The sequence below is a fragment of the Eublepharis macularius genome, chromosome 12, assembly GCF_028583425.1.
Source record: "Eublepharis macularius isolate TG4126 chromosome 12, MPM_Emac_v1.0, whole genome shotgun sequence".
NCBI lineage: Eukaryota > Metazoa > Chordata > Lepidosauria > Squamata > Eublepharidae > Eublepharis > Eublepharis macularius.
The window spans coordinates 46,273,317-46,299,937 of NC_072801.1; the positions used below are offsets into that span (position 1 = coordinate 46,273,317).

Genomic DNA, 26,621 nt, shown 5'->3' on the forward strand with positions numbered 1-26,621 from the left:
ACTCTTCAGGTGGGCTATTCCATGAGTATGGGCAGCCGTTCATTTTGCCCATGTGCAGAGTGACACCTGCAGAAGGCCCTGTTCAGATGAGCAAACTTGCTGTGTCAGAGCATAGGGAGAGAGGCACTCCCATAGATATTAGGGACCAAGGCCAGGAAGGGCTGTGGCTATGATAGCCAAAATCTTGACTGAGCAGCATGATTGATGGATAGCCAATTAATGAAAGTAATATGAATGAATGTTTACATTCTTTGAATTAGTTGTAAGCTGCTTTGAGCAAATTTGACAGGCAGGGGAGTGGGAGTGGCATATACTGGATGTGGTATACAAATACAACTAATGGTTTTTTCCCCTTTAGGATAATGAAAAAGTATCCAAATATTCCTTTCTGCTCATGGAATGTCTTTGGAAGGATCCTTGTACTGAAAGAAGGCTTCTTGTAAGGCACTGGGGTGAGCCTGTGGCTCAGTGGCAGAGCAACTGCTTGGCATGCAAAAGGTCCCAGGTTCAATCCCTCTGGCATCTCCAGGCAGTGAGTGATGTGAGACCATCTACCTGTAACCCTGAAGAGCTGCTGTCAGTCTGAGCAGTCAGTATTGACCTTGATGGATCAATGGTCTGATTCAATGTAAGGCAGCTTCAAGTGGAAATCCAAACTCCAGATTTTTCAAGCAGAAAAAATCTGCTTGAAAACCTCCGGCAAGTGAGACAGAGCTTGCCAAAAGATGGCTTCAGTTGTTGAACTGCTCTCACTATTGGGTGAGAACATGAACGTTCAGTGAGAGCACAGAACATTCTTCTAATGTTCAACTGAAATCTACCCTCTTGTAGTTTGAACCCATTATATGGAATCTGGTGTAGCAGCAAACAAGTCTTTGCAGTTTTCCGCTGGTATGTGGAGAGCGCAATTCTCCCTCCCCTCAATCTTCTCTTCTCATAGTTCCTTCAATCTTCCTTCACAGGACTTGTTTTCCAGACTCCAACCCATCTTCATTGCTTTCCTCTGAACCCATTCCAATTTGTCTACCTTTTTCCTGAAGTGCAGCACACAGAACTGGGCTGGGAACGGTACTCTAGATGATGACTTGGATCCAGCCAGTTTTTTCATCCAATCCTGCCCAATTCCCCTCCTTGCCACAGCCCCATCCCATGTGATGTTTTTTCATCCAATCCTGCCCAATTCCCCTCCTTGCCACATCCACAGCCCCATCCCATGTGACTTTTGTCCACTCACCAGGGATGACCCCTAGTATTTTTGGGTGGTCAAATCTGGACCTTCCATTCCTTTCCCAGCAGCTGAAAAGCTGCTTGTGTACTACACGCTCACACTGTGTATACTCACACCTTGAGTCTCAGGGAGAAAGGCGGACCATAAATGACATAACTAACAAAATAAAATAAACCCAAAGTCCACCTACCATAAAGTAAAATAAAATGAAGACTCCTGGTGGCTTGAATACCGTACTTCCATTGATACAGCCTGAAATCAAAGCCTTTTTCTGTGGCTCCATCACACCAATGGCTCACTTTCAACAGTAAACCCCAGATCCATTATACTGTGAAGCCAGGTATTCACCATCCTGTACCCATGCAATTGATGTTTGCCAAAATGCAGACCTTTGACAGCTAGTGGCAATGTGATTGTTTTGAACTTTCCCTGTAGTGTGCGATTTGGCTCACTGGCTCGAGCTACCTGGAGAAACCTGCTTGGGTAACATGCAGTGCAATTAGTTCTCCTTGCTCCTGCCCCCCACCCGCCCTGGTAGTATGGTTTATGTAAGGCTGAATGGATCCTCCACCAAATCAGGCAGTTAGACCAACAGACCAAATAGTTCTTTCCAACCTTCTGATTCTTATAATGGCATTCTGCTTTTTAAAATCAAACTCTTTTTTCATGGACAAAACTTTATTAAATTAATATTTTTAGGAATATATCTGTATAACTCTGAAACAGGCTAAATATCTCTTGAGAAGTATTGCTCAGTTGCTATAAGGAGGAAAAACACCAAAGGAACAAATAGCATAAATACTTTTTACAGGGAAATAAATATGCCGTTCAGTCTTGGAAAACGGAACTTTTTCATTGCCAAGTCCACTGCCAGTCCCACTTAGAAGCAAAAACTGAGGTCAAAGAAAAAGCATTTGAAAGTGATCAAACAAAGAAGCATCGATAACTAGAGATGGGGAAACACATCAGAGGTTGAATTTTTGTGTTGCAACACCTTGCAGCAGGAAAACATACACCATGCAGCCCGACAAATAGTGACTTCCCCATAACAGCCAATAGCTTATTCAAAGATACAGGAACAAAAGTGACTTTATTCCCTAGAAAAGAGGCATGTGCTTAGGGTTGCCAACCACCAAGTGAAAGCTGGAGAGCTCCTGAAATTACAGCTGATCTCCAGACTACGGAGATCAGTTTCCCCTGGAGGAAATGACTGCTTTGGTGGGTGGACTCTATGGCATCACACCCCTGCTGCACTCCCTCGCCTCTCCCAAATGAAAGTTGGCAACCTTGCATGTGCTTTACTGAAAGATTCCTCAGTATTAGCCAACAACAGTTCTTCAAAAGACCTTATTATGCCCCTTGCCAGCCTGGGCCACATCCTACCCTCTTCATCCACCTTCATGAAATGATCTGATCTTTTTAAAAATATGGTTATGTTTACATCCACCTTTTCACCCATCTTGTTAATGTTGCTTTGTTCTTTTCCTGTGTTGCATGCTGCTATTCCTAACTGAGAAATCGTTTTTTTAAAAAATGGCCCATTTCTCTTGCTTTCCAGTCCTACACACTCCTTTGGCAAAGAGAATCTACAAAGATGTGTTTATCTGGCTCTGTACAATATAGCATGACTTCAAAATCCACCTCCCTTGGCTCTTACACTTTTGCAAAGTGCCAACCCAATGGCCACTGAAAGAGAAAGTGAACATATACCATCAACAGAATACAAAGCACACAGCTCTGACAATGCCATGGCGCAATACATCAATGCATTAATATACAGCCCGGTTAAGAAGCAAAGGATGACAATGTATTATGGGTGCGATGGAAATTTGCAGGTGAGCCCAACACCCTTAGAGATGTCGGCCAGGTCTAAACTGATGCACATACTTCTTTTAACAGAGAAGTGTTGATCCTAGGGCAAGGAAGTCTTGAAGAATGTAGTGGTGTATGGGAACCACCCCTCTTTCAGTCTGATAAGTTACATGACCCCCACTGCTAACCTCTTAGGCCAGTGGCTGCCTCCTCCAGCTCAAATTCATGGTCCCCCCTCCCTCTCTCATCCAGCTATTCAAGAAATGTCCTACAGCTTTTGATGGCATCAGCCCTCAGTCTTGGATGGGGGCAACCATTGTGCCTATGGCCATCCCCTTTTTCTGTCCCATTCGATGCCATCCAAAAGGCAGGGGTGTCATGCAACCTCTGTTCTTCCAGGCTGGGTCTTGTCAAATGCCCGTACTAGTAGGAGTTCTCGAGCTCGGGCTGGTGGACTTTACTTCCCCTAAGCCTCGAGAGACGTGGCTTTTTGTTCTTCTGAGGTCGAGCAGTCTCTTTGCTGAAATCTTTGAGCTGGGAACGGTTATGGTAGCGAGTATACCGTTTGCATTTGCAAGAGGTGATGGTTCTGATCTTGATAGTCCGGGTGTCCTCATCAGGGCAGGTGAGCTGGATTCGCTGGGGACGACTGTGTGCTGGGATACAGCGGTAATCCAAAGCATTTTGCCGCCACCATTTGCCCTTGCCGATGGAGTTAGGCAGGAGGTGGGATGGGAGGCACTGCCCAGAACAGACCAACTCCCTGATTGGCTTAATGCTGCGACATGGACCGTTGGTGACATAGTGGGTCGAATACAGTTCCCGACAGCTGAATTCCTGTGGTTCTGGAAGGAAGGACACAAATTATTTACAGAGAAGAGGTACATTGGCGCCTGAGCCATCTTGTACAAAACAGAATCAGAACACACCATCAACTGCAAAAAATATAAGCTGGATAAGACCAAAAGTGCATCTTATTAAGCTGTCTGCTACAAACCTAGATCACCGAAGCCCAGGCCACTATAAATGAATTTATGATAAGCTCTTTGGATGTAGGACTGGTCCTATCTCACTTCTGAAACTCTCTAAAGTGCTACTGATGGTACTATATTTTTATTCATACGAGGTGTTAACCAAAACTTCAGGCTTATTGTTAGAATAATTGTTTTAAAACTTTGATCAGATCAGTTAAGGAGTCTTAGAATAACATGACAGCAATTTTGTAATTAAAAGTCCTCATTTTTAATAATTTGAAAAAACCTACAGGTGACCAGAACTATACTGAAAGAGGCATTCTCCTCTCACACACAAGGAATGCCTCTTTTAAGATGAACTCTACTGTGAAATGCCTTCTAAAAACAAAGAAAACAACATATTCCTTCAAGCTATTGTTGTGTTTGTAGGCAAATACAAGCAGATGTTATTAATTACTCAACTAAACTTCTCATGATTCATTGTCTAAGATTTCTTGAAAATGGTGACACTCTAACAGTAGCTCATGCAATCCCAACTAGAGTGTACCACAAGTCCCAGCCCTGAGAGAGCAGATATACTGTGGGAAACAAATTGAGCAAATGCCTGCCCATTCTCAGCTATGGCTACCAGTCAGATGTTTTGCAGAACCAAATCCCACTGGCTGTCCTTTCCCAGAGGCAACATTAGGTTGGATCCAGACAGTGTTCCCAGTCGATCCTATTCAGATCTCCTTCATGCTACAGTCCCTGTCCCAGATGGCCTTTTTCATCAGCAGAAAAGCTGGTTGGAGCCAATCCACTATTGAGAGACTATTTGTCTCACTTGCTCATTTCTCCAGTGTTCAAAGTACAAAAACCGAAGTGAGAGAGAGACACACACATCCCAAAATGAGGAACTGCGTGGCATGACACAGCCCCAGGATAACTATCCTCTCTTGTGGCTGCCGTAGCTGCGTGGAAATCAGAACGCAATCCTGCAGCTGCCACAACCTCACTTGAAGGGACGAGGCAGGAGACAAAACCAGAGAAGCCAGTAAAGATTCACAACTGGTACAGCCATTGGAGATTAAAATTATACAGATGTGACCAATCACAGAAAATGTTTAATCACCCTAAAATGTTTGGCTGACCTCTTTAAAAGATTTTTGCATGCTGTGCCATGATCCTTCCTAGCCCCTTTACTTAATAATAGGCACTCTTCACAAGGCAGGGATTCCATAACACTCTGAATATTCAGTGAAAAGGTCTCTAGTTAGCCACCCACAGACCCACAAATAGAAAAAAAAATGACAGCTGAATTAGATAGTTTGTTTCAAGTTATAATTATATTGCTAACTGGTCCATCCATTGATTGAAATAGGTGTAGGCTGCTATACCATAATGGTTATGTGGTTGGGTTGTGAATCAGTACTCTGCTGGTTTGAATCCCACTATTGCCATGAGCTCAGTAGGTGGCCTTGGATAAGTGACCCCTCTCAGCCCCAGCTGTATGGTGGGGATAATAACAACACTGACTGTTCACCATTCTGAGTGGGGCACTAATTGGTCTAGAAGCAGTTATTATTGTTAGAAAGTCTGCATAGAGCTGCAAGTATTGAATCAATTATCTCCTATCAATTTTTTTTAACTACTTCTTTCCTTGAATTTTTTGGATATGGTTTTCCTTCTTTGGTCAGGCTGAGCCCCAAACAAGCCCTGAAAGGGACTGAGCTGAAGTGGAAATTGATTGGCAGTGAGGAGTAAGTGCTAGATATTCAGTTCCAAGTAGCATGTCAGAGGCTTTCTTTTAACAGAACTGGAGAAACCCCAGTTTCTGAGTTGTACCATTTTAGAACTCAGACAGCCAAATACCCTTCTGTAGTAAAATAGTGCCCTGCACTAGATGTCATGAGAAAGACTAAGATAGAAGCCTCCTGTAGTCTGAAATGATACAGCTAAGAAATAGATGGATTTCCTTGCCTGTTGTTTGTCAGCACTAGTTCCCAAGTCAGTCTTTACAGGACCTAGGAGAGCTCCCAAAGAAAACAGATGTTGCTCTAGCAATGAACAGAGCTCTTAAACAGTTGGGTAGAATTGCTGACATCTCCAAGTTCCAGCTTTCGACTAAGTTATGTCCATAAAGGGCTTTCATGTCTGTCTTCAAGTAACAGAGCATCCACTTTGGAAAAATCTTGGACTCCTTGCACCTCAAATAATTGCTAATGGGTCATGTTTTTAGTGCTTCAGCGCATCCTGTTCACACTACTTAGCATTTCTAATGCACTTTGGAGTGTTCAAAACATTTCACACTCATTATTTTAGTATTCCTTACAATACACCTGTAGAGTAAGCCAGGATTATTATCAGCATATTGCTGACAGAGGGACAGTGGAGTGGGGGTGACATATTAAGTTTTATAGCAACTCTGCAATCTAGTCCAGGATTGTTTTGCTCATGCTGAAGACTAGGATAACAATTAAGAGACAGTAGCCACTTGTGAGGTCTTGCTTAAGGTGATCATATGGAGAGTATGACGTGACTCCTCAAAGTTTTGGGGCAGACTACATGTGACTACTCTAGGTGTGCAGTTTGACTCTAAAAAGTATACCCAAAGGTGGGAGCAATACTGTGTGATGTTGGGTTGCTGGGGAATTCAGTTGCATCATTTGTAAGTCCAGAGTTGTTTTTGTTAGATCATTCGAGCCAGTCCCAGCTGAACCCAAGGCTACCTATCCTGTAGGTCTTTTATTCCCCTACAGGGATTAAAAAGTGCCCAGGGGGCATTTTACCAGGGAAATAACGTAAAGGGTTTGTTAGCTGCCCTTTCCTCAGCACTACAGCTCTGATCCACCCATGACATGCTCCTTGTGACCCCTGCTGGACCCACAAAGCCAGGAACATGTGTCTTTCTGTAATGAAGATAAACCATGTGGGTCTGTTCTGAATAAAAATCACCCCCGGGTAACAGACAGGATGTAGCTTAGAGTCAGGGTGAGAATTTGTACACTCTGAGTTTATAGGGATGGCATTTCTCTTCTCAAAAAAGCAGAGCCTATTGCAGCACTTGCTGATGGAAGGGATCGTGGAGGTTCAATGGGGTTAAGCGGGGCATTTGGAGGACCGGAGCATTTCTTGTTTTAGAAATCAGGCCCTGAGTGCCAGAATAGAACAAGCTGCTGAGAGAGGAAGGGAATCCTTATTAAGGGGTTGGCCTGTTGGGGTCAGGATTGTTTTAGGTATAGCCCAGCCTGTTTCTCGATGGGAACTGGTTTGAATGATCTAACAAGAACAACTCTGGACTCAGAAGAAGTCTTTCTAGCACCATCCTAATATCAAAGCAGGTAACCACTGGTAACCTACTGAGTCAGATTTGAGAAAGGGGCCATTTTTCCCTTTGTAATTCATAGGAGAACTGCTATGAAGTAATAACCAGGGGATATATTGCACCGGTCCCTTGTGTTGGAAATATGAAAGCATTCAACCATTTATGGTGGACACTCCTAGTTACGAAGAAATAATGTGTTAATACTGCTAGAGCAGTCAGAAAAATAATTGAAACAGGCACTAAAACTATTCATATTTCTAAGGATGTACAAAAGGTACAAATAATAGATAAGGAGTATTATTAGCTTCACTAGTAGCATCAAGGATTAATGATGTTTCAGTACTGGAAGGGAAGAGGATATATCTACACTATAAGAATGAGAACATAGTCATTATATGGGTCAAAAGAAGGATTGGATCTCAACAACTTTTTCACTAAACCTTGCCCAATTCCTCTCTTTATTGCAGCCCCCATCTCCCATGGCTTTGGTTCAGGCAGGTCCACAGACTCCCAGCATAGTCTTTTTGGTGGCCCTAATGGGGATTTTCTCCTCCATTTTTTTTCCACCTGCAGGAAAGCCAATTGAAACCTGATCAATGAAGGTAATCCAAAATGTAACTGATGCAATGAAAACTGGTGTGTGAGTGTATAACTCATTAGAACAGCAAGCCAGACCCTTCAGAAACATATACATCAAGAGATTCTTAAAAGGACAGCGGTCAAAACTGGTCTATAGTGCTGTGATTTTTTTTAATTAAAGGACTCTTCTATTGTCAAAGGCTTTCATCATGGCCAGAGAACGATGGTTGTTGTGGATTTTCCGGGCTGTATAGCCGTGGTCTTGGCATTGTAGTTCCTGATGTTTTGCTAGCAGCTGTGACTGGCATCTTCAGAGGTGTGGCACCAAAAGACAGAGATCTCTCAGTGTCACAGTGTGGAGAAGATGTTGGCAGGTCATTTGTATCTACTCACCTTCCTGCTGGCGAAACGTCAGGAACTACAATGCCAAGACCACGGCTATACAGCCCGGAAAACCCACAACAACCAAAGGACTCTTCTGTTTATTCAAAAAAGTCTATATAGTGCATAGGCTTTTAGACAGAATAATATAAAATAATATAGACATGGTTAAAAACGTCTGTGTAAGGACTCTAAAATTCTACTGGTAGCATCACTGTGACAGTGGGTTAGATCCCATACTTTATTTCACTTACATGAGCAATGTGCAATGTTTTTGTTCATTTCCCTTTAACTCCTGAAAGTGTGTGCATGCATGCACACCTAAACACTGTATCCAAGGATCCACTGATCCCATGGATCATGCAGGATTTTAGAGCAGGAATTGGGGGAAATCTCAGCAAGCTGCCATGGAAAAGGAGAACTGGTAAGTTTCACTTATGTGAGTACTTGTTTGGAAGAGGTACCTTTTGAGTGCTGAGCAGATGCTCTGCCACTGAGCCACAACCTTTCTCCATTTCAATGAGTCATTGCAACAACTTATGGGCAACTCAGGGAAAAGCATAGGTATGGGAAAGGTGAGTTTGCAATAGTTCAAAAAGGTAATTGGAATTTGAAGGTGGTGGGAGATGCTTTATAATAAGGAGAAAAGGCTTTGGGGAGTGGAGAGGGCTGACATACGCAAAATGGATTTTGCAGTGTGTGAAGCAAAGGCAGAGCAATTGGATGTGAGGTGTGTGTGTGTGACGATGATACAATCTCATAATTGTTTACCCTGTGTCAGATTCTGCACAGACCCTTCTTGGCTTATGTTATGTTGCCAAGATGTGGACTCTTCAAGATCTAGGCAGGGGGAATGGTCTACAGAAAGTAAGGTCTGCATCTCGTAGTGATTTCTACTTTTTGTATAAACCAACAAAAAGAACAAGGAAAGGAAATGTTCTACAAAATAAACAGGGAAGACAGTTACAGCTCTCTCCTGCCTGGAGTATCCAAAGACAAAAGCTACAACCAGCTTTGAAACCTGGCCTATTGCACAATCTAATATGCTCAGTTTTAGAACCCCAGTTGGACTTTGAAAGACGTTCAGTACTTTTTTGTTTTAAGTAAAAAAAAAAAACACCATCATTCACAACTGGGATTCTGATCTGAAATGTTGTGAGTATATCCAAATTAGGAGAACTAGCCCATTTATGTACCTCCAAAAATAAATACTGCAGGGGGGAAAGTGGATGAAATAACAAGCAGGACGAAAATAACAAGCAGCCCTATTTCCTGTCAACTGAAATTCTCTCTGCAATAGGTTACTTTCATAAGCAACAGTCTTCTGCACTAACAGTGCAATCCTGTTACTCCAGTCTAAGTTACTCTAGTCTAAAGCCATTGAAATCAATGGGCTTAGACTGGTGTGACTCTGCTTAGGATTGCACTGTTTGTCTGCCCAGTCTCCAATGGAACCTCCTGGCATGTAGCTCTTCTTTAGGGAATCCAAACTGCTTTAATGCTTGCAGTCCCTACTGTGTCCAGCCATGATCTTTCCTTGGAACCCTTTGCAGAGCAACAAGCTAAGTGTGTAGAAAATTGCTACTGGGACATTTCCTAAAATCCAGCTCTTTCACTCACTTTTCTTTCTGGGACAAAAGGGAACAGGAAACCATGCAAACATTTCCTGTGATTTGCACGTTTGCAGCCTGCTCTTTCAAAAGGGAGCATATGAATTACCTGTGAGTAAGCAAACCAAACTGTCTAAGCATAGAGCAGCGGTCACTGGGGGAGTGAGGGAGGGTAGCTGAGAACTTCCTGCATTGTGTAGGGGGGTTGCACTAGATGACCCTTGGGGTTCCTACCAACTCTATGTTTCTATGACATGCTAAGGGGGGGAGGGAGTACATCTGCTGCCAGAGAAGGATTCCTTCTTGCAAATGAATCTCTTGTCAAGGAAGAGTGCCCCAGCTTAATCCCTTAACTAGCATTTATTTATTTATTTATTTATGTGAGTTTACCCCACCTTTCTCCCCAGTGGTTTCCATTGCTCTCCTCTCCTTCATCCTATCCTCACAACAACCCTGTTAACCCTGTAAGGTGGGTTAGTTTGAACTCATGCAACTGGCCAAAGGTCATTCAACAAGCTTCCATGGCAGGGTGGGGATTCGAACCTGGCTCTCCACAGATCCTAGTCCGACACTCTAAGCACTATACCGCACTGTCTCTAGTACTTCTGTCTGTAAGTCCATCCACCACCACGTCAGCCATTTGGGGCTGCAAACTTGAGAAGCAGCATAGTTCCTTGGCAAGTATATGTAGATATCCAAAGTAAAATGATGGGGAAATAACTATTTCATGCTGACCTATCATGAATTCTAGCAGCAGAGTCTTAACTGAAGACATCAGCTCAAGAGAAGGTACAGAAAGTACGAGCAGATCCCAGACTGTTCACCAGGGAAAGCAGCTAGTGCTGAGCCAGTCTCAGGAAAGGCATTGTGGCACAGGAAATTCGAGGACTCAAGCCAGTCCTGCAGTGTTAACATTCCTATCTAGCCATTGTTCGCATAGAACAGAAAATGAAGGAGAGGCATTTGTTATGCAACTGAGCTTTCTGCTATCAGGTTTACAGAAGATGTTAAAATTTGCCAGAGCAGCTTCACATGTGACGCTGGCTAGAGAGTGGCTAAAAATGACAAAATTATTTTATTGCACCCACTGAATGTGAAAGCTTCCATGTTACACAGAATTCTTTGTCATAGTGAGAACAGTGTTCCAGTTAGAAGGGACCTTAGTTGCCAAACCTGTAACACATCCTGCTGCAAAAGTTACCTATCTCACCCCTACAGCACCCCAGCGAAGGCTGTTGTCAAGATGTTCCCACACACTCCAAAGCAAAAAAAGATGTCTCTACTTTTCTTACCCATCCGGCTCAGAGTAACCTGGTGGCGCCTCTCTCCTTGCTGTGCCCGGTTGTTCATGGTGTCATTATCACTCTGGGTATATAGCTGCTGCTCCTCCACAGGCATCTCAGTATACTCGGGAATTATCTCTGTGGCGTCATTTTTAAGCACTTGCCATCCTTCCCCAGAGGGAAAGATGATTTGGAACAAGATGCAGATGGAGCAAACAGCCTGAGAGGTCTGCATGGCAGCAGCAGGCGGCTGTAGGAAGGTTTCCAGTGCTCGTGTCCTCTGGAATCTTCAGCAATGCAAAATTATTCTCCTTTTTAAATTCCTTCTTAGAAAACAGCTAGCCAATGATGGGGAGTGGGAAGGGCCTGGGGGGTGTAAGAGAGGGGGGGGGGACTGATTCATACCACTTTGTCCGCAGAAGGCTAGGAATCCTGTGGGTGGCTGAGAGGATAACTGTGGGCTGAACATGCAAAACAGTGTTTATCTTCACACAAACTTTTCTCACTTATTTTGTTCCTGGACCACGTCAACAATAACATTTTTTAAAAAAAAACTGGTGAGGGAAAGGAGAGTGCAGCAGATCAGTGAGGATTTTCTGGACAGATATGCCAGAACTTTTTTTTTCCCAGTTAAAAAACTGTAAGTCTTTTTGTCCCCTTCTCTTCAATACTCTTCCAAGTCTTTAAAACCGGGGTCTGGATCTGACCAGCTTTTTCATTCAGTCTTTTTACCAGTTCTTATTGTAGCTCCTGTCTCATAAGGCTTTTGCCCATGCAGGTCTCATGAGCCCCAGCACAGCCTTTTCGGGTGGTCAGAGAGATGACCCTTCCTTCCATTTTCACCAGCAGAATACCAGACTGGAACCCACACCAGGTTTCCCCACCCTCCAATGCTGTACAGTATTAATTGGGATCATGGGACTCTACAGTTTCAAGGGCCATGTAGACAGGATCCAGATTCCTCCTTGGCACAACTACACACAACCACAAGCAAGGAGGCAGACACATGTACCGTTTCCAAGTAGCTACCACGTGCCCAACAGACACATTAATGGGTCTTGTTATTGTCAATTACATAGTTTCCATTGTGACATGTTTGAAAATGGTTGTTTCCAGTAGAAACTCCATTTGGTGGTCAAAATTCCAAGTGGCTTTGGAATATGTGAGGGTAGATCTAGTCCAACTTTTTCCCCCCCCCCGACACATTTCGTTATATTTCACTTCATTCTTCGCTGCCCCAGTATTAATCTTCACACATTGCCTACAAGTTTCCAGGTCCTTAAAACTGTGAGCTTAGTGGTAGAAGGCCATGGCTCTGCTCTAGATGCAGAATCTTTCATTCCAAGCATCTCTAGTTAAAAGGATCAGGTAGTCGGTGATGTGAAAGACATCAACCAGTGACTCTGGAGAGGGGCTGCCTATCAGAGTAGCAATCTTAATCTTAAAGAATTTAGCATGATAGCTGGTAAAAAATCCCTATGAAAAGGAAAAGTGGAAGGAGGAAGGAGGATAACTAGATCAAGACCTCTGCCCAAGATTGCAGATCAGTCTTGCAAAACCTTTATCTCTTACTTGAAGGGGAAGGGATGGGGAAGATCAGAAAGTGGAGCACAAAATGACAGATTGCAGAATCCCAGATTCAATCACCTCCTCACTTGCTTTCATGTGGTAGCCAATGTGGTGTAATGGTCAGAGTGATGGATCTGAGGCACCTAGGTTCAAATCCCCCACCCCCTTACCATGGAAGCTCTCTGGGTGACCTTGAGCCAGTCTCAGTTTAGCCTACCTCACAGGGTTATTGTGAGCATAAAATGGAGGAGAAGAGAATGACAGGAGCTGCTTGGGGAGAAAGGTGACATATGGATGCAGCAAGTAAAATAAACAAAAAAAACCACTGCTGGACTGGAGAGTACCCCTTAAAACATTTTGGAAAATTACAACAAATTGACAATCGGTACTTTACATCAAAAATGGCTTTAACTTTCTGACACTTCTTTTTATGTTCAGATCTCTGCAATTTTTAAGAAGTTGTTCAGCTATCAGAACCATGACTGGTGTTTTTCAGTCCACATTTCATTTGAATAATGAAGATCAAACAAAGGAATAGGAACATTTTCTAGTCAAACAGAACGATTTGTCAAAAAGAACCCAAGGTATAGTATCTACCTCTCTGAAAGGAAAAGGAAATTGGGTTCTGGCTATGGAGGAGGGGGCAGGTTCAGCTAGCTTTTCCCACCTGGACAATCTGTGAGCCCCTAGTTCAAATCTCTCTTACAATACCAACACTAGGTAGTAAGTGCCAGTTTGAACCTAAATAAGTGTGTCTGTCTATATAACTCATAGGCTTTTAAACAAAACCATGATAAGTATTTACATATTTGTGCTTATTTTTATTTCTATCCCCATTTTCCACCAATCAGGATCCAAACTGAGCTACTGTTCTATCATTCTCAACACTCCATCTGTGGTGAGTTTGGAAAGTGCTGTCAATTCCTCACTGCTGGTGTTTTCAAGGCAAGAGACTAAGGTGGTTTGCCACTGCCTGCCTCTGCAACCCTGGTCTTCTTTGGAGGTCTCTCATCCAATTACTAACTGAGGCTGACCCTGCTTAGCTTCCAAGATCTGATCAGACTGAATTTGCCTGGGCACTGCATCTGTAATATGCGGGTAATAGCATTGGTCTACCTTACAGGGATGTGGTAAGGATTCCTGGGATTTATTTATTTGCCTAATTTGACGTCCATATTTCTCATTGAGTCCTTCAAAGTGTGTTGAACATTCTGGGAAAACATTCCAGGAAGACCTTCTTATAATGTTGATTGATCAATTGCCAAGCCATGAGCACAGGGTAACTACTTAACTTTGACATCTTGGGAGGTGAGACAACCACAACTGTACATCATATTCTAAACAAAGCATCATTCATCAATCTATACAAACACATTACAACAGTCTCTGTTTTACTTTCAAGCTCTTTCCTAATAATCTCTTGCATAAATCTTCACTGCGGCTGCACCTTAAACCCCTTTTTGCAGCTATATAAATAACAGTCTTTCTGTGCTCTAGGCTTTGAGAAATGCTGATTAGTATATTGAACTGAATTTTGCACTTTTTTCTTAAAGTTCTCAGCAGGTGGTTGCATGAGTTTATTTAATGTTCTTCTAAGGAATATTCTGAATAAGCAAAGATTGATTATAGCATTGTCCCCATAAATTGTTCAGAGAAACACATGCCTGAGCAAAATTGCCTGGGCATGTTGTATGATCAGAGTGTCTCTGATCATGTGATGATCTGCCTATCCTGAAAGGAGTCACTGCTTATACACACACACATATCCCTGCGATTATATAGTGGTTAGAGTGTCAGACTAGGATCTGGGAGACCCATGTTTGAATGCCTACTCTGCCATGGAAGCTTGCTGGGTCACCTTGGGGCAGTCACACACTCTCAGCCTAACCTACCTCACAGGGTTGTTGTGAGGATAAAACAGAAAAGAATGACAAATGCTGTTTTGGGTCCCCATTGGGGAGAAAGGCGAGGTACGAATGAAGTAAAATAAAATATAAATAAATGGAACATTTCTTTGAAAGAGTCATACAATGAGACACCTTCTGCTTCCTTGGTCCTTCTTGCAAGCACATTGGGAGAAAACAAAGTCTGTTTCCAGGAGGAAAGAAAACAACGGGAATGGAATGTTGGTATAATGTCTGAGGAAATCGGGCTGGTGATGCTTGCTATCGATAGATGATTTCCTGAGAAACACTGCACAAACAAGGGGTTTCATTCACTGAGAAACAGGATGGGAAAAGGGAACACCTCCGGACGCATCAACACAAGGGAAGCTGTCTGCTGCAAGGTGGAGGGGAGAGGCGGAAGACTGAGCGAATTAAACATCTGTTTTTTCCCTTCTCAATTGGGAACATAAGTGGGGATATAATTCAGAACATCAGAACAGGTTCCCTTGATAGACAATGCAAAATAAAGAGGGGGCTGTTTTGGGAAAAGAGAGGAATAAACAGCAGTTACTAAGGGCACATTACATGTATCTACACATTATAATCCCTTTGGCAGCCGCTTCTGGGGAGAAGCAATGCCAGAAGGACATGATCTGCAGGGAAAAAAGTAGCAGGAGAGATGTTGCTTTCTACAACCATCATACGTGCCGTAAGATGTTATCCAAATCAGGTTTAGTAACTCATAAGAAAAAGCCTGGCAGGTAGGCATTAATACATATAAGGTTGCCATATACTGAGTCGGACCCTTCGTCTATCAAGTTCTGTATTGTCTACTCTGACTGGCTGCAGCTCTCCAGGGTCTCAGGTGGAGGTCTTTTCCATCACCTACCACCTGATCCTTTTAATCAGACATGACACATAGGGTTACTAGGTAGAAGTGGGCATTCTACTTTAGGTTGCAGCCCTCTTGCTGTTTCTTCCAGGCAGCAGGAGAAAAATGGGGCAGAAGCAAAAATAATGTGTGTTGCAATGTCACTTCTAGCAAAAAAAAAAAAAGAGGAAATGATGTCACAGCCACGCCATGTCGCTGTAGGAATTCCCAAAATCTCTATGGTCTTTGCAGTAGAAATCTGGGGATTCCTAGATTGTTGCTGAGGAGTTGTGAGAGCAAGAGGGTACTGGAAGTGATGTTGTGCACCACGTTGTTTTTCAAGACTTCCACCACCATCCCAAAAGTTATTTATGGGAACCAGGCTGGTAAACCTAGATGCCAGGGACCTTCTGCATGCATGCAAAGCTAATGTTCTACCACTGAGCCACCCTGCCTCCCCGGTTTCCTCTGTGAAACATCCTATGGTGAATGTATATTTGCACTTGAAGAAGAGATGGCAGAGACATAAGCTGAATTTTGAAGTGTGCACAGCTGGAGCACATCCTTTTGGTGCACTGAATTGCTACAGCCATCTGTACCTCGCAGCTGATGGACCGAAGTGGTCCTTATGACGTCATTAGTTTAAATCTCAGCTTTGCCATGAACCTATCAAGTGGCCTCCAGCAAGCCACAAACTCTTCATCTCAGCCCCCTTGTCATATGGGGGGGATAGTGTTCCTGGCCTACCTTCTATGGTCATTTGGGCATGTGTATTCTGAGCCCTGAAAGCACTGGTGGTGGAAAGTGCCACCGAATCACAGCCATTTAATTTGACTAAGCTTCTTTAAACAGTCTTTGGGGAGCATTTCTGTGAATCAAACTCATTTTCTTGGAAGCCTCATTACAGTTGCCAAATCCTTTTCCAGCATGCTCTTGTTCCTTTAAAAGCTGTGTGTGTGAAGTACCATCAGCTCCCAGCTGACTTATGGTGACCCCATAGGGTTCTCAAGGCAAGAGACTAATGGGGTGGTTTGTCATTACCTGGCCTGCATAGTGACCCTGGTCTTCATTGGAGGTCTCCCTTCCAATTACTAGCCAAGGCTGACCCTGCTTAGCTGCTGAGATCTGAGGAGATCAGGCTCACCTGAGCTATCCAGGTCAGAACTATGAAGGCACTACAAAAATGCAAAATCAATTACATACAAAAATTTAGCTTTAAGCACATTCACAGCACTGGAAGCCTCTTTTGGGGCTCTTCTTCCTCATTGTTAAAGGATGTGAAGACAAAGAGGAGACCAAAAGATCCAACTTCTCTCTCCTGCCCGGCAAGCTGTACCAAAATCCTCTCTTTCGGGTCTAGGAACATTTGAGTTTCTGAACATCTGGTCATATGGGCTTTTCAAAAACAAGAAAAAATATGGAACCCTTAGCACAAAATTAAAAGTGAATTCTATGTTCTAGTCTGGGATTAAGGGACTTTAATATTTTTAACTTTTAAAATGAACACCCTGCTTTTTTGAAGCTCACGGCAACTAGCCAATAAGCATTATAAAAATACAGGCCTGACAGTCCATTGCTGGTCTAATACAAGCAACAGATAAAAGCAGGCGGATTTACCACCCAAAGTCCATTGGTGATGGATAATTAAATTGCAAAATTAGTGGAAATAGCGATGAGCACAGATGGCTTTAAAAGGGGATGCAAGAAATTCTTGGAGGAGAGGTCTTTCGGTGGCTATTGGCCATGGTGAATAAGGGGAAACTTCCGTATTCAGAGGGAGTAAACCTCAGACTGCCAGTGCTAAGAGGAAACGCTGGGGGTGGCCTTGGCCCCTGTGCCCTGCTTGTGGGTCCTCCAGGGCAACTGGTTGGCCAGTGGGAGAAACAGAACGCTGGACATGATGGTCTGATCCAGCAGGGCTCTTCTTATGCTCTCATGACATACTCTGCAAAACAGGAATTCTGAGAAAGGAGATCAACGTAAGTGTGATAAATTCTTTCCCCACTATCCCCTTGTTTAAAGCAGGAGGTCCAATGGATAAAATCTTAACCAATTCTGCAAGGTTTATGGAAGTTTCTCTGAGAGCAGAGCTGAGCTGGCATGTGGGCATGTACTCGGCTTCCCTCAGGAGTTTGCCTTGTTGCCCGTCAATCACTGGCCATCGGCGGGAGGTGGCAATCCCCCAGCGATTGCCCATGCCCAGCACTGGCAGGCAACCCAGGAAAGCATGCACCAGGCACACTCCCAGTGGGGTGCGACGTCACTTCCCAAAATGATGTCACTCTGGTTGTGGGCATGCTCCCCTGGTTTGCTGGGGCCAATTTTGGCCCCAAATGGGCTGAATTTGCCCCGCACAAAGCATAGGAGCATGCCTATGGCCGGCATAATGACATTATGCCTATGGACAGCATAATGCAAGTAACAGGACTACCAGGAGGTACAAGGTAAGTGCCGGGTCTCCCCTCTCTCACTGGGAGGGTATAGGGACCTGGCAACCCTCGCATGTACACAGGATTGCCGGGAACCACCACAGACCCACCAGCCAAGAATTCCCTCTAGGGCCCCCTTGGCTTCACATCACCCAGACCCTATGCAAGCATATCACAATAGATCACATGATCTGCCCAGCTCCAGCTCCAGCACCCTGGTTCCTCCCCCACCCCCACCCCCTTAGCAACTCTGCTACTCTAGTTCATGGGTAGAGTCTGCAAGCCTCCTGGTAGGGCGTGGAGATTTCCCAAAATTACGATCTCCAAACTATAGAGATCAAGACCCCGTGGAGAAAATCGCTGCTTTGAAGTGTGGACTCTGTGGCATTAAACCCTGATGAGGATCTCCCCAACCCCATCCCCTCTATGCTCCACCTGCAAATCTCCAGGAATGTCTCAACTCAAAGCTGGCAACCCTAAGCTTGTCCTTTATCTTTGAACTTGTGCTAAAAGCTGTTATGGGCCAATTCCAGATGGCTAACGTTCACGTGGAACGTCGCGCCTCGTTGCGGGGAAAATGCGAAATATCGCGTTTCCTCGCGCGAGTTTTGCGCGTCGTCCATCTGGAATCGGCCATGGGAAAGTCACTATTTACAGGGCTGTACCGTGTACCATCTTGCTGCAGTGCTGCAACACAAAAATTCAACCCTGAACTTCCCCAGCATTTCTTAACCTCCACATTTGAAGTGGGTGACAACAAATTACACCATTTTTGCAAGCAGACTCCAATTAGGACAACACGCTCCAGATTTACCATTGTATTTACTATACACTCCCCCGCTCCCAGAAAATTAATTTCTGCTGCGATTCTTATTCATTGTGAATTTATGGCATGGCTGCTTGTTGTCAATTTTTCTTTTGCATAATTTTAAATTGTCATTGTCATCTCACAATTAGGGCTGTTTGAAATGCCCCAATTCATGTCATCACATGGGACACATGAATGGTCCTCCGAAGACCAGGATATAAGATGTCCCTGGGGTGTCCTTGAAGGCCTAACTACATGTTAAGGCTTCCCTGGGGATGTTCCTGGATTGAGCTGGGAGACGTGTTGTTTGGGGTATTGTTCAGGCATTGAAACAGTATAATCAGTAGGATTTCACTCGTGTGCATTTGCCAAGAGCCCAAGGAAAGACCTGCCTCCCCACCACACACAGGTCTGTTGTTGCTGCATACCACTTCGCATCCTCCACATCACATAAACCGTGAGCAAATCAGCCAGTCAGTGATTATACAGGAACACTTTTATTATTTTTAAAAAGTATTACCACTTGGTGTCCATTTAAGTCCATGTAACCAGCATTCTTTCATTCAGCTCAAAGGGAGCAGGAAGAATTGTCCCCTGCAACACTTCCATTTAATTACGAGATCTGGCCGTCCGTGACCCTGTAGGGAATCAGTTCATCTACTGCAGGGCTGCAAAAGCCCTGCAAGGCAAGGAAATGAAACTCCAACACTGGGAAAGAAATGACACTCAAACCACCCAAGCTACGGTGCAGCCACACTGCTGTTCAACACCTCTTTGAGGAAGACAGTGGGCAGGTGAACAGTTCCGACGGGTGATCACTGCAGTCAAACTTGCTACGATCACCTACAGAACGTTCACCATGAAATTCATAGCATTTTTAATGACATCTTTGAGTTGAAAATATGTTTTTCGGTTACCGTGAAGTTTGCAGCACCCCTAATGATGTCGAGTAGAAAATGTGTTTTCTTGGTTATTGTGACGTTTTACAGAAATACATCCTTTGGGGGAGTTGCACTTATGGCATGTGGATGTTGCCAACAGAACGAGCCTGTTGCATTGTCAACGCTAGCTGCTGCAGAGCATCAGAGAGTCATACACCTAGGAAAGCATGATTTCAGAGTTCCACTGAGTTTCTTCTCTGACATTGGCAGAGAGCCTTAGCAAGGCCCATGTGAATATGTTCTGAATCACTGGTGCCCCTAAAAACCTCGTCACATCAATCAGCCCTCTTGAATTGTTAGACTCAAGAGTTCATACCTGGAAACAGCTAACTCAGAATTCCTTCTGGTCCATGAATACTTTGCATTCTTAATATAGCAGACCATATAAGGAATGTGTTATTTCCCCCTCACTGGTAAGTATAGTTACGATGACTTACAGCAACATGCAGTTAACCAGGCCAGTTCTATAGGAATCTATGAAAAGTTGCCAGTTCAGTTAATAAAACATTGGCACATCAAAGGGGTGTAGTGGTTAGGTTAGGATCGAATCTCCTTCTGCCATCAAGGCTTTCTCGATGATCTTAGATCAGGCATGCATTTTCACCCTAACCTACATCGTAGGGTCGTTATGAGGATAAAACAGAGGAGAGGCGAATGAAGTAAGTTGCTTTGGGTCCCAGCTGGGGAGAAAGGCAACTTCTATGTGAAGTAAACAGGCACACAAGCTTCTGTTTACTAGATGCACCTGATCTGTGCTTGAAGATCTCGTTCTACCTGGGATTGATGTTTGGAGGGAAGACACAATCTGGCACTCCTGTTGCATATCTTGACTTTTTGATTCTTCTGAAACTAATTTCCACTTGGGGAAATTCATGGATCTCCATCAATCAATTTGTACGACTAGATCCATGTACAACCTAGGTCATACATGAATAATAATAATAATAACATTCGATTTATATACCGCCCTTCAGGACAACTTAATGCCCACTCAGAGCGGTATACAAAGTGTTATTATTACCCCACAACAATCACCCTGTGAGGTGGGTGGGGCTGAGAGAGCTCCAGAGAACTGTGACTCGCCCATGGTCACCCAGCTGGCTTTGTGGAGGAGCGGGGAATCAAACCCAGCTCTCCAGATTAGAGTCCCATGCTCTTAACCGCTACACCAAACTGGCTGAACACATAGAAAAAGTTACTAGCAAGCAGGCAGTTGGCTTTCTGATGCTGTCTGCTGTGGAAAGGATGGTCTATAGAGGTAGCACCCAACTTTCCTTATGAGGGTTTCTCAGGCACAAAGTTGCATGGAGTAACGGTTAGGTTCGCCCCTCCCTTTTTGTCTCCTAACAGAAAAACTGTCAGAGAAGATTTAAATGACAGTTATCATTTCATTAGTATCTCTGTGTATCATACCCCTGAATTTCCGTACTCGAAACACACTCCTACTACATATGAAAGTGTCCTTTCACTTTTGCCACATACCGAACAGGGATTGGGCTCTCCTGAAATCTGTGCCAGTCTTATTTGAAGTATATGCCATTGGGGAGGAAATGTTAAACAATTTCTGAACACTTGTATTCAAGGAAATTAACTTCTTAATCTTTCCTGTTTAACTGTTGAAATAGACTCATATCAATCTCTTCCCCACTACTAGGTCTGTGGAGAGGTGTTATATAAGTTTACTGAATACATACATAGAATTAAACTTCCATTTCTTCCATAATGTGCACAACTGGACCCTAAAACAAAACTTGTCTGCATGTGTGCATGAGAAGGGTATAATCAGCAATGCGCATCCATATAACGTGGAAGCCCATGCATATGCAGACGCCCTAGATGCTCTTCAGTCAAGAAGCACAGATTTCGTGGTCACAGCTGCTTGCTCCACAACAGGATGGACCAAGATCACCAGGCAGCAAGAGGGAAAAATCTGATCAACAAAAATAGAGGCATGGCGCCATCTGGTGTTCAAAAGTGGTAGGTGTAAATATAGTACTCTCAATATTACCACAGGGCGGGGAGAGCCGATTAAAAGCATAATCTACTGTTATCTGGGAAATATAAATGGAGCATGGTGTGATTTCCCATCCTCTTGAGTTTTCTGTAATAAATTATTTGATAGAATTTACATTAGGTTGGCAAACCGACTGGTCTAACAGGGATCTGACCGGCAGCAGCTCTGAGGAGTGTCTCAGGGAGAGGTATCTCACACCATCATCTGTTTCCCAATCCTTTTAACTGGAGATACCGGGAATTAAAATGGGAGTCTTCTGCATACAAATCAGGTGCCACAGCCCTACTCCAATCCTTAAGAGTTAAAGTAACTTGAGTCAAGGGGGAACTTATAGGAAGATTCACTAATTAAATTTGCATGTAGTAATTGGCAATTGGAAGTGGGGGGGACCTGTCTAATTTAGGGATTTTAGAAACAAAAACAGTAATTATTAGATTTGGCTAAATTGTAAAATAATCTGTTAAGACAAATATATTCAAGCATCCCTCTAAGTTAACATTTCAGAACCAAAACGATAGAATTTTTTTTTGTTTAGGCTATTAATGCACTGTTAAAACTAGTTGCCTGTCCCTTGGAATCTAACCGATGGTCAACAGAAATGGACCTTCCATGCCCTGACATTTGCTAAAAGACTTATACTTCAACATTGGAAAGACAAAAGCCCACCTCCTGTAAATTACTGGATTGAACACCTCATAAACTTATCAACATTTGAACATATCACATATAGAAGGCAACTACGCATGGACTTATATTGAGAAATCTTTTATAGATAGATACCTATGTATAGATTTGCCAATAGTATTTTTGTAGCCAGCACTATTTTCTTTCCTTTTTTTCCTTTTCATCTGTTTGCTTTATTTTTAAAAATGTTTTTGCGCTAATACATTTTTAAAAAATTAAAAAGAACATTTCAAAGCCAAAAACTTGACAATTGTGCAAAAATCCTTGAAAGGACAGATTCTGAATAGGGGCAAAATGTCAACAGGCCCTTTGGGAAAAAAGAAGATGAGTTTACAGTACTACATACTTCTATTCGATTTAAACACATGCCAGTAGCACTTTAAATTGTGCGGCGTGACACAGCTATGCACGGGGTTGCTGCCTGGCCTGTCATGGAGCAACTCTCTTTACTTTACTCACCATCACTCTTTGAGGCTGAGAGTGCAAAGTGGGGTAAAATGCCCAAAAGTTTTTTTAAAAAAGCAATTGCCAGTCCCCCCTACCAGTTGGTGCATCCGTATGCTGTGTGGAATCCTTGTACGCTTGAGAAATGCTGTCACCATGTGGACAGTTTGGAAACTAGCCTTGTTCACATTACGGGGAATACACATACCACATGCATGTGGACAACTGTTTGTAAGAAAGAGCCAACACACATTCACTTTGCACTTGAAGCCAGGGACTACTCCTTGGATAAATGTGAGGTTAACATCACATGGTCGGATGTATATGCATTGCATGTAACATGAGAATTAGTCAACACATGTATAAAGATCCATGTTACACTGTACATGGATTGTACATGAGTTCACTGTAAGCTTTGAACTGTTACTGGCTTCAAGTGTCAGGGACTGACTTATGTGGAGATGATAGAGAAGTCCCACCTTTTCCTCTGCTTCCCTTCCCCTTTCACCTCAGCAGCTCCACATAGGGCTACCAACCTCAAGATGGGGCCTGGAGTTCTCCTGGAATTACAGCTGATCTCCAGGCTAGAGAGATCAGTTCTCCTGGAGAAAATGGAAGCCTTGGAGGGTGAATGGTTTGGACATCATATCCCTGCCGAGTTTCCTCCCATTCCCAAACTCAGCTCCCCCAAGGCAGAGCCCAAATCTCTAGAAATTTCCTCACCCGGAGTTGATAACCCCACCTCCATGAGAGAGAAATGACACAAGCTTGGCCTTATAGAGCCACAAATCATTTCTGTGTTTTAATTCACAACTCATCACAGCTGCTGAAGACGAAGAGATGGAATTACAAAGCATGCCTAGATTACCCTGTTAAAATACACAACAGAAGATGCTGTTTAAAAAGAAATCAGGGAAGCCAACAAGCTGAACCTTGTCCTCCAAAGTCTAATCCTGGAGAGAACAGAAAGTCTCAAATATCTTCCAGAAGATGCCCAGGATCAGGATAGTCTTCAGTGACAACTTCCCAGAGAATGTGCTGTAAGATAACTCCAGCTCTAAAGTTGGCTGGATGCATTTTCTTGAGGACTCCAACACAACATGGCCATAACATGATCACGATGTGAAAAACCTCCTTCCTCCCCAGCCCACCATCTTTTTCAGTTTTCTAACACCCATCCTGAAGAAGTGTTCTGCTGAGCTCAAAAGCTTGCACAGTGTTTTGCACTATTCCAGGTGGTCCTAATGAAAGGCACTACAAGGCACAACCTGGATTTTGCTTCCCAAGGTACTAGTGATGTTGTAACTGGACACTACCAGTGCCATCCTATTAGCAGAGTTACACCCTTCTAAGCCCACTGAGGTCAAGAGACCTAGAAAGGGTTTAACTTTGCTTAGGATTGCTCTGGAAGGTACCATAACAGAACATTGGAAGGGAACTGCATTGATCCACGGGGAGAGGGAAATCAAACAAAACAGTAGCATGCAATACTTTTTAAAATTCAGATGAACAAAACTAGCCACAAAATACTGAGCACAAGGGGATGCGTAAGGGAGTCTCTTATGCCTCATCCTTATGGTAGACTTATAAGAACTTAACGAAATATCAGTTCCAAGGAGAAGAGCTTCAGGCCTGTGTTTACAGAACATCTGGGCCCCGAAACAGCCTAGCATGCCTTAGGACAGGTAGACAACAGAACACTGGCCTGATGCTTACGGAACCATCCCAAGCCCTCTACCCAAGAAAGGCAGCCACCACGTCCCAAGTTAGCTGAAGGGCCCATACAGCCATGACGGACAGCCCTGCACAAAGCACATGATGCTTACTGTAAAACCAGCCTGCCCATCTCCCAACCCAGTTTCCCCCCTGGAGGCGGCTAAGACCATGTATCAGAGGCAATGCAATGTCTTACACATACAGATTTTATTAAACATGTTTAGTCATTTCCTGCCACCACTGGCAGAAACCACATCAAACTGGAGAGAACACAGATCATTCTTCATGCTAGTCTTTTACAATCATGAGAGCGCACAGCCAACACATGAAGCTGTCTTAGCTTGAGTCAGACCCTTGGTCTATCAAGGTCAGTCTGGTCTTTTCTGCCTAACAGCCACTCTCCAGGGTCTTTCCCAGCACCCACTACCAGATCTTCTCAGTGCAGATTCCAGGAATTAAACTTGGGACCTGCTACATGCACTGAGCCACAGTCCTTCCCCTAAATGTCTCACGAGGCTGCCTGTCAGACCCTTGGTCTATCAAGGTCAGTCTTGTCCCCTCTGCCTAGCAGCTGCTCTCCAGGATCTTAGGAGGTCCACCACCTGTGACCTGATTTGTTTTTGTGGAGATGCAGAAGGATCTTCAGCATGCAAATCTGATGGTCTACTGCTCAACTGCAGCCTTGCCCCTGTAAATTGTGAGTATTTTTTCTGTTCGCGGTTTCCCCTTCTTTACCCTGGACTAACTCCTCCCAAACACATGAAACTGGAGCTAAAGTCTTTGTGTGCTCAGCCAATGTCCTTTGATTCATTCACAGGGGCTGCAACTGACTATGGGGGCTCCACAGATGAGACCACACAAAGATGATCCACATCACACCTGAAACTAAGAGGCCACACAATATTCTACCAGAGTTCAAGTAGGGGCAAAAGTAAGCCTGTTTGGGATGGTAGGGAGTACCAGTAAGATAGGAGCTGAAGTGGTACCTTCTGCTTCAAGCCCACGTACTCCCCACTCCCCGTACAGTTAGTACCAGTAAGAAATTTAAGTTACTTTTGCCCCCGATTTCAATGGCATTCACTTCTAAGATAAGATTTCAGCCTGAATTCCTTTATTGAGAGAGATGGTATATAGGCAGATTTTAAAGCAATGCCAAGAGACCACTCCCTTATGAACACATGAAGCTGCCCATCAAAGAGCTGGGTCCATTGGTCCAGAGATGCCAGGCACTGGCTCCCCTACAGATGCCCAGAATACACTCTTCTCCACTTGCAAGGCATGGGCTCCGGGAAGCTAGCTAAGGCCCCTCCCACTGTGGGACGGGAAAGAAGGTGGCAAGAAACATGGCATGGGGAGGGGCTGGAAGGGGTTTTCTGGCAGTGGTTTAAGTTCTCACAAGGGAAGACAGCTTGAGGCTGCTTGGAAATCAGCCTCCCAAACCAGAGCACTCTAACCTCTACACATGAGGGCTAAAGCAGGTGTGAACACAAAAATACATTCTGGAAATCCTCATGGGGACTGTGCATGTTGCAGACTTCTGATTAAGTCTTGCAGATCTGGGTTTTTTAAAAAGCCTATGTATTTTGGAGTTGGCTACTTTTAAAACATTTTTAGCTCCACCCAAGACAGCTAGGTTCAAGCATGGTATAGTTGTTAGAGTGACAGACTAGGCTCTGAGAGATCCAGGTTCAAATCCTCGGTCTGCCATGGAAGCTTGCTGAGAGACCTTGGGTCAGTCATAGTCTCAGCCTAACCAACCTCACAGGGTTGTTGTTGTGAGGATGTCATAAACCACTCTGGGTTCCAAAAAAGAGGGAAATGAGTATCTAACTAAGCTCAATCATAAATGCATCCTGATGTTAAGCACAAAGGTACACAAGTGCAGAGCTGGCCCTCAAGGAAGCCACATGGGAGAACAGAGGGGACACGCTCCATGGAGTGAACATCAGAGGAGTCTGTGTGTTAAATAGGTACTGGAAGCGTAGCTTTAAAAGCCGGCACAAGAGAAGAGAGGTGGCAGAGGATGGAGAAGAGGGAACAGAATGAGTCTCTACCAGATTCCCAATGAAGATCAGGAAGCAGCTGGGA

At 43.9% G+C, this 26,621-nt stretch overlaps 2 protein-coding genes across 3 annotated transcripts in view; both read right to left on the reverse strand.

Annotated features, from left to right (window-relative positions):
- Window positions 1-3,277: 3,277 nt before the first annotated feature.
- SOST (sclerostin) lies at window positions 3,278-11,406 on the reverse strand. The gene is made up of 2 exons (XM_054993049.1): window positions 11,181-11,406; window positions 3,278-3,885 (listed from the first exon to the last, which is right to left on the reverse strand). The coding sequence occupies exons 1-2, from the start codon at window positions 11,404-11,406 to the stop codon at window positions 3,464-3,466; spliced, it is 648 nt and encodes a 215-aa protein (XP_054849024.1). The 3' UTR covers window positions 3,278-3,463.
- A 7,862-nt stretch (window positions 11,407-19,268) lies between these two features.
- DUSP3 (dual specificity phosphatase 3) overlaps window positions 19,269-26,621 on the reverse strand; it is a 28,281-nt gene continuing 20,928 nt past the window's right edge. Inside the window, exon 4 of one of the 2 annotated variants that reach the window (XM_054993048.1) lies at window positions 19,269-19,413. In XM_054993048.1, coding sequence (XP_054849023.1) covers window positions 19,348-19,413 — 66 coding nt within the window. In that variant the 3' untranslated portion in view covers window positions 19,269-19,347. Of the gene's footprint in view, window positions 19,414-23,509; window positions 23,687-26,621 lie in introns of those variants that run through there. The other variant, XM_054993047.1, reaches the window with a different exon arrangement.

Excerpts from the sequence above, each read along its gene's own strand:
- SOST (XM_054993049.1), bottom strand. The coding sequence starts at position 11,406 with ATGCAGACCTCTCAGGCTGTTTGCTCCATCTGCATCTTGTTCCAAATC. Across the intron at positions 3,886-11,180 it reads GGTTACTCTGAGCCGGATGG|AACCACAGGAATTCAGCTGT; the intron begins GTAAGAAAAGTA and ends CCTTCCTTCCAG.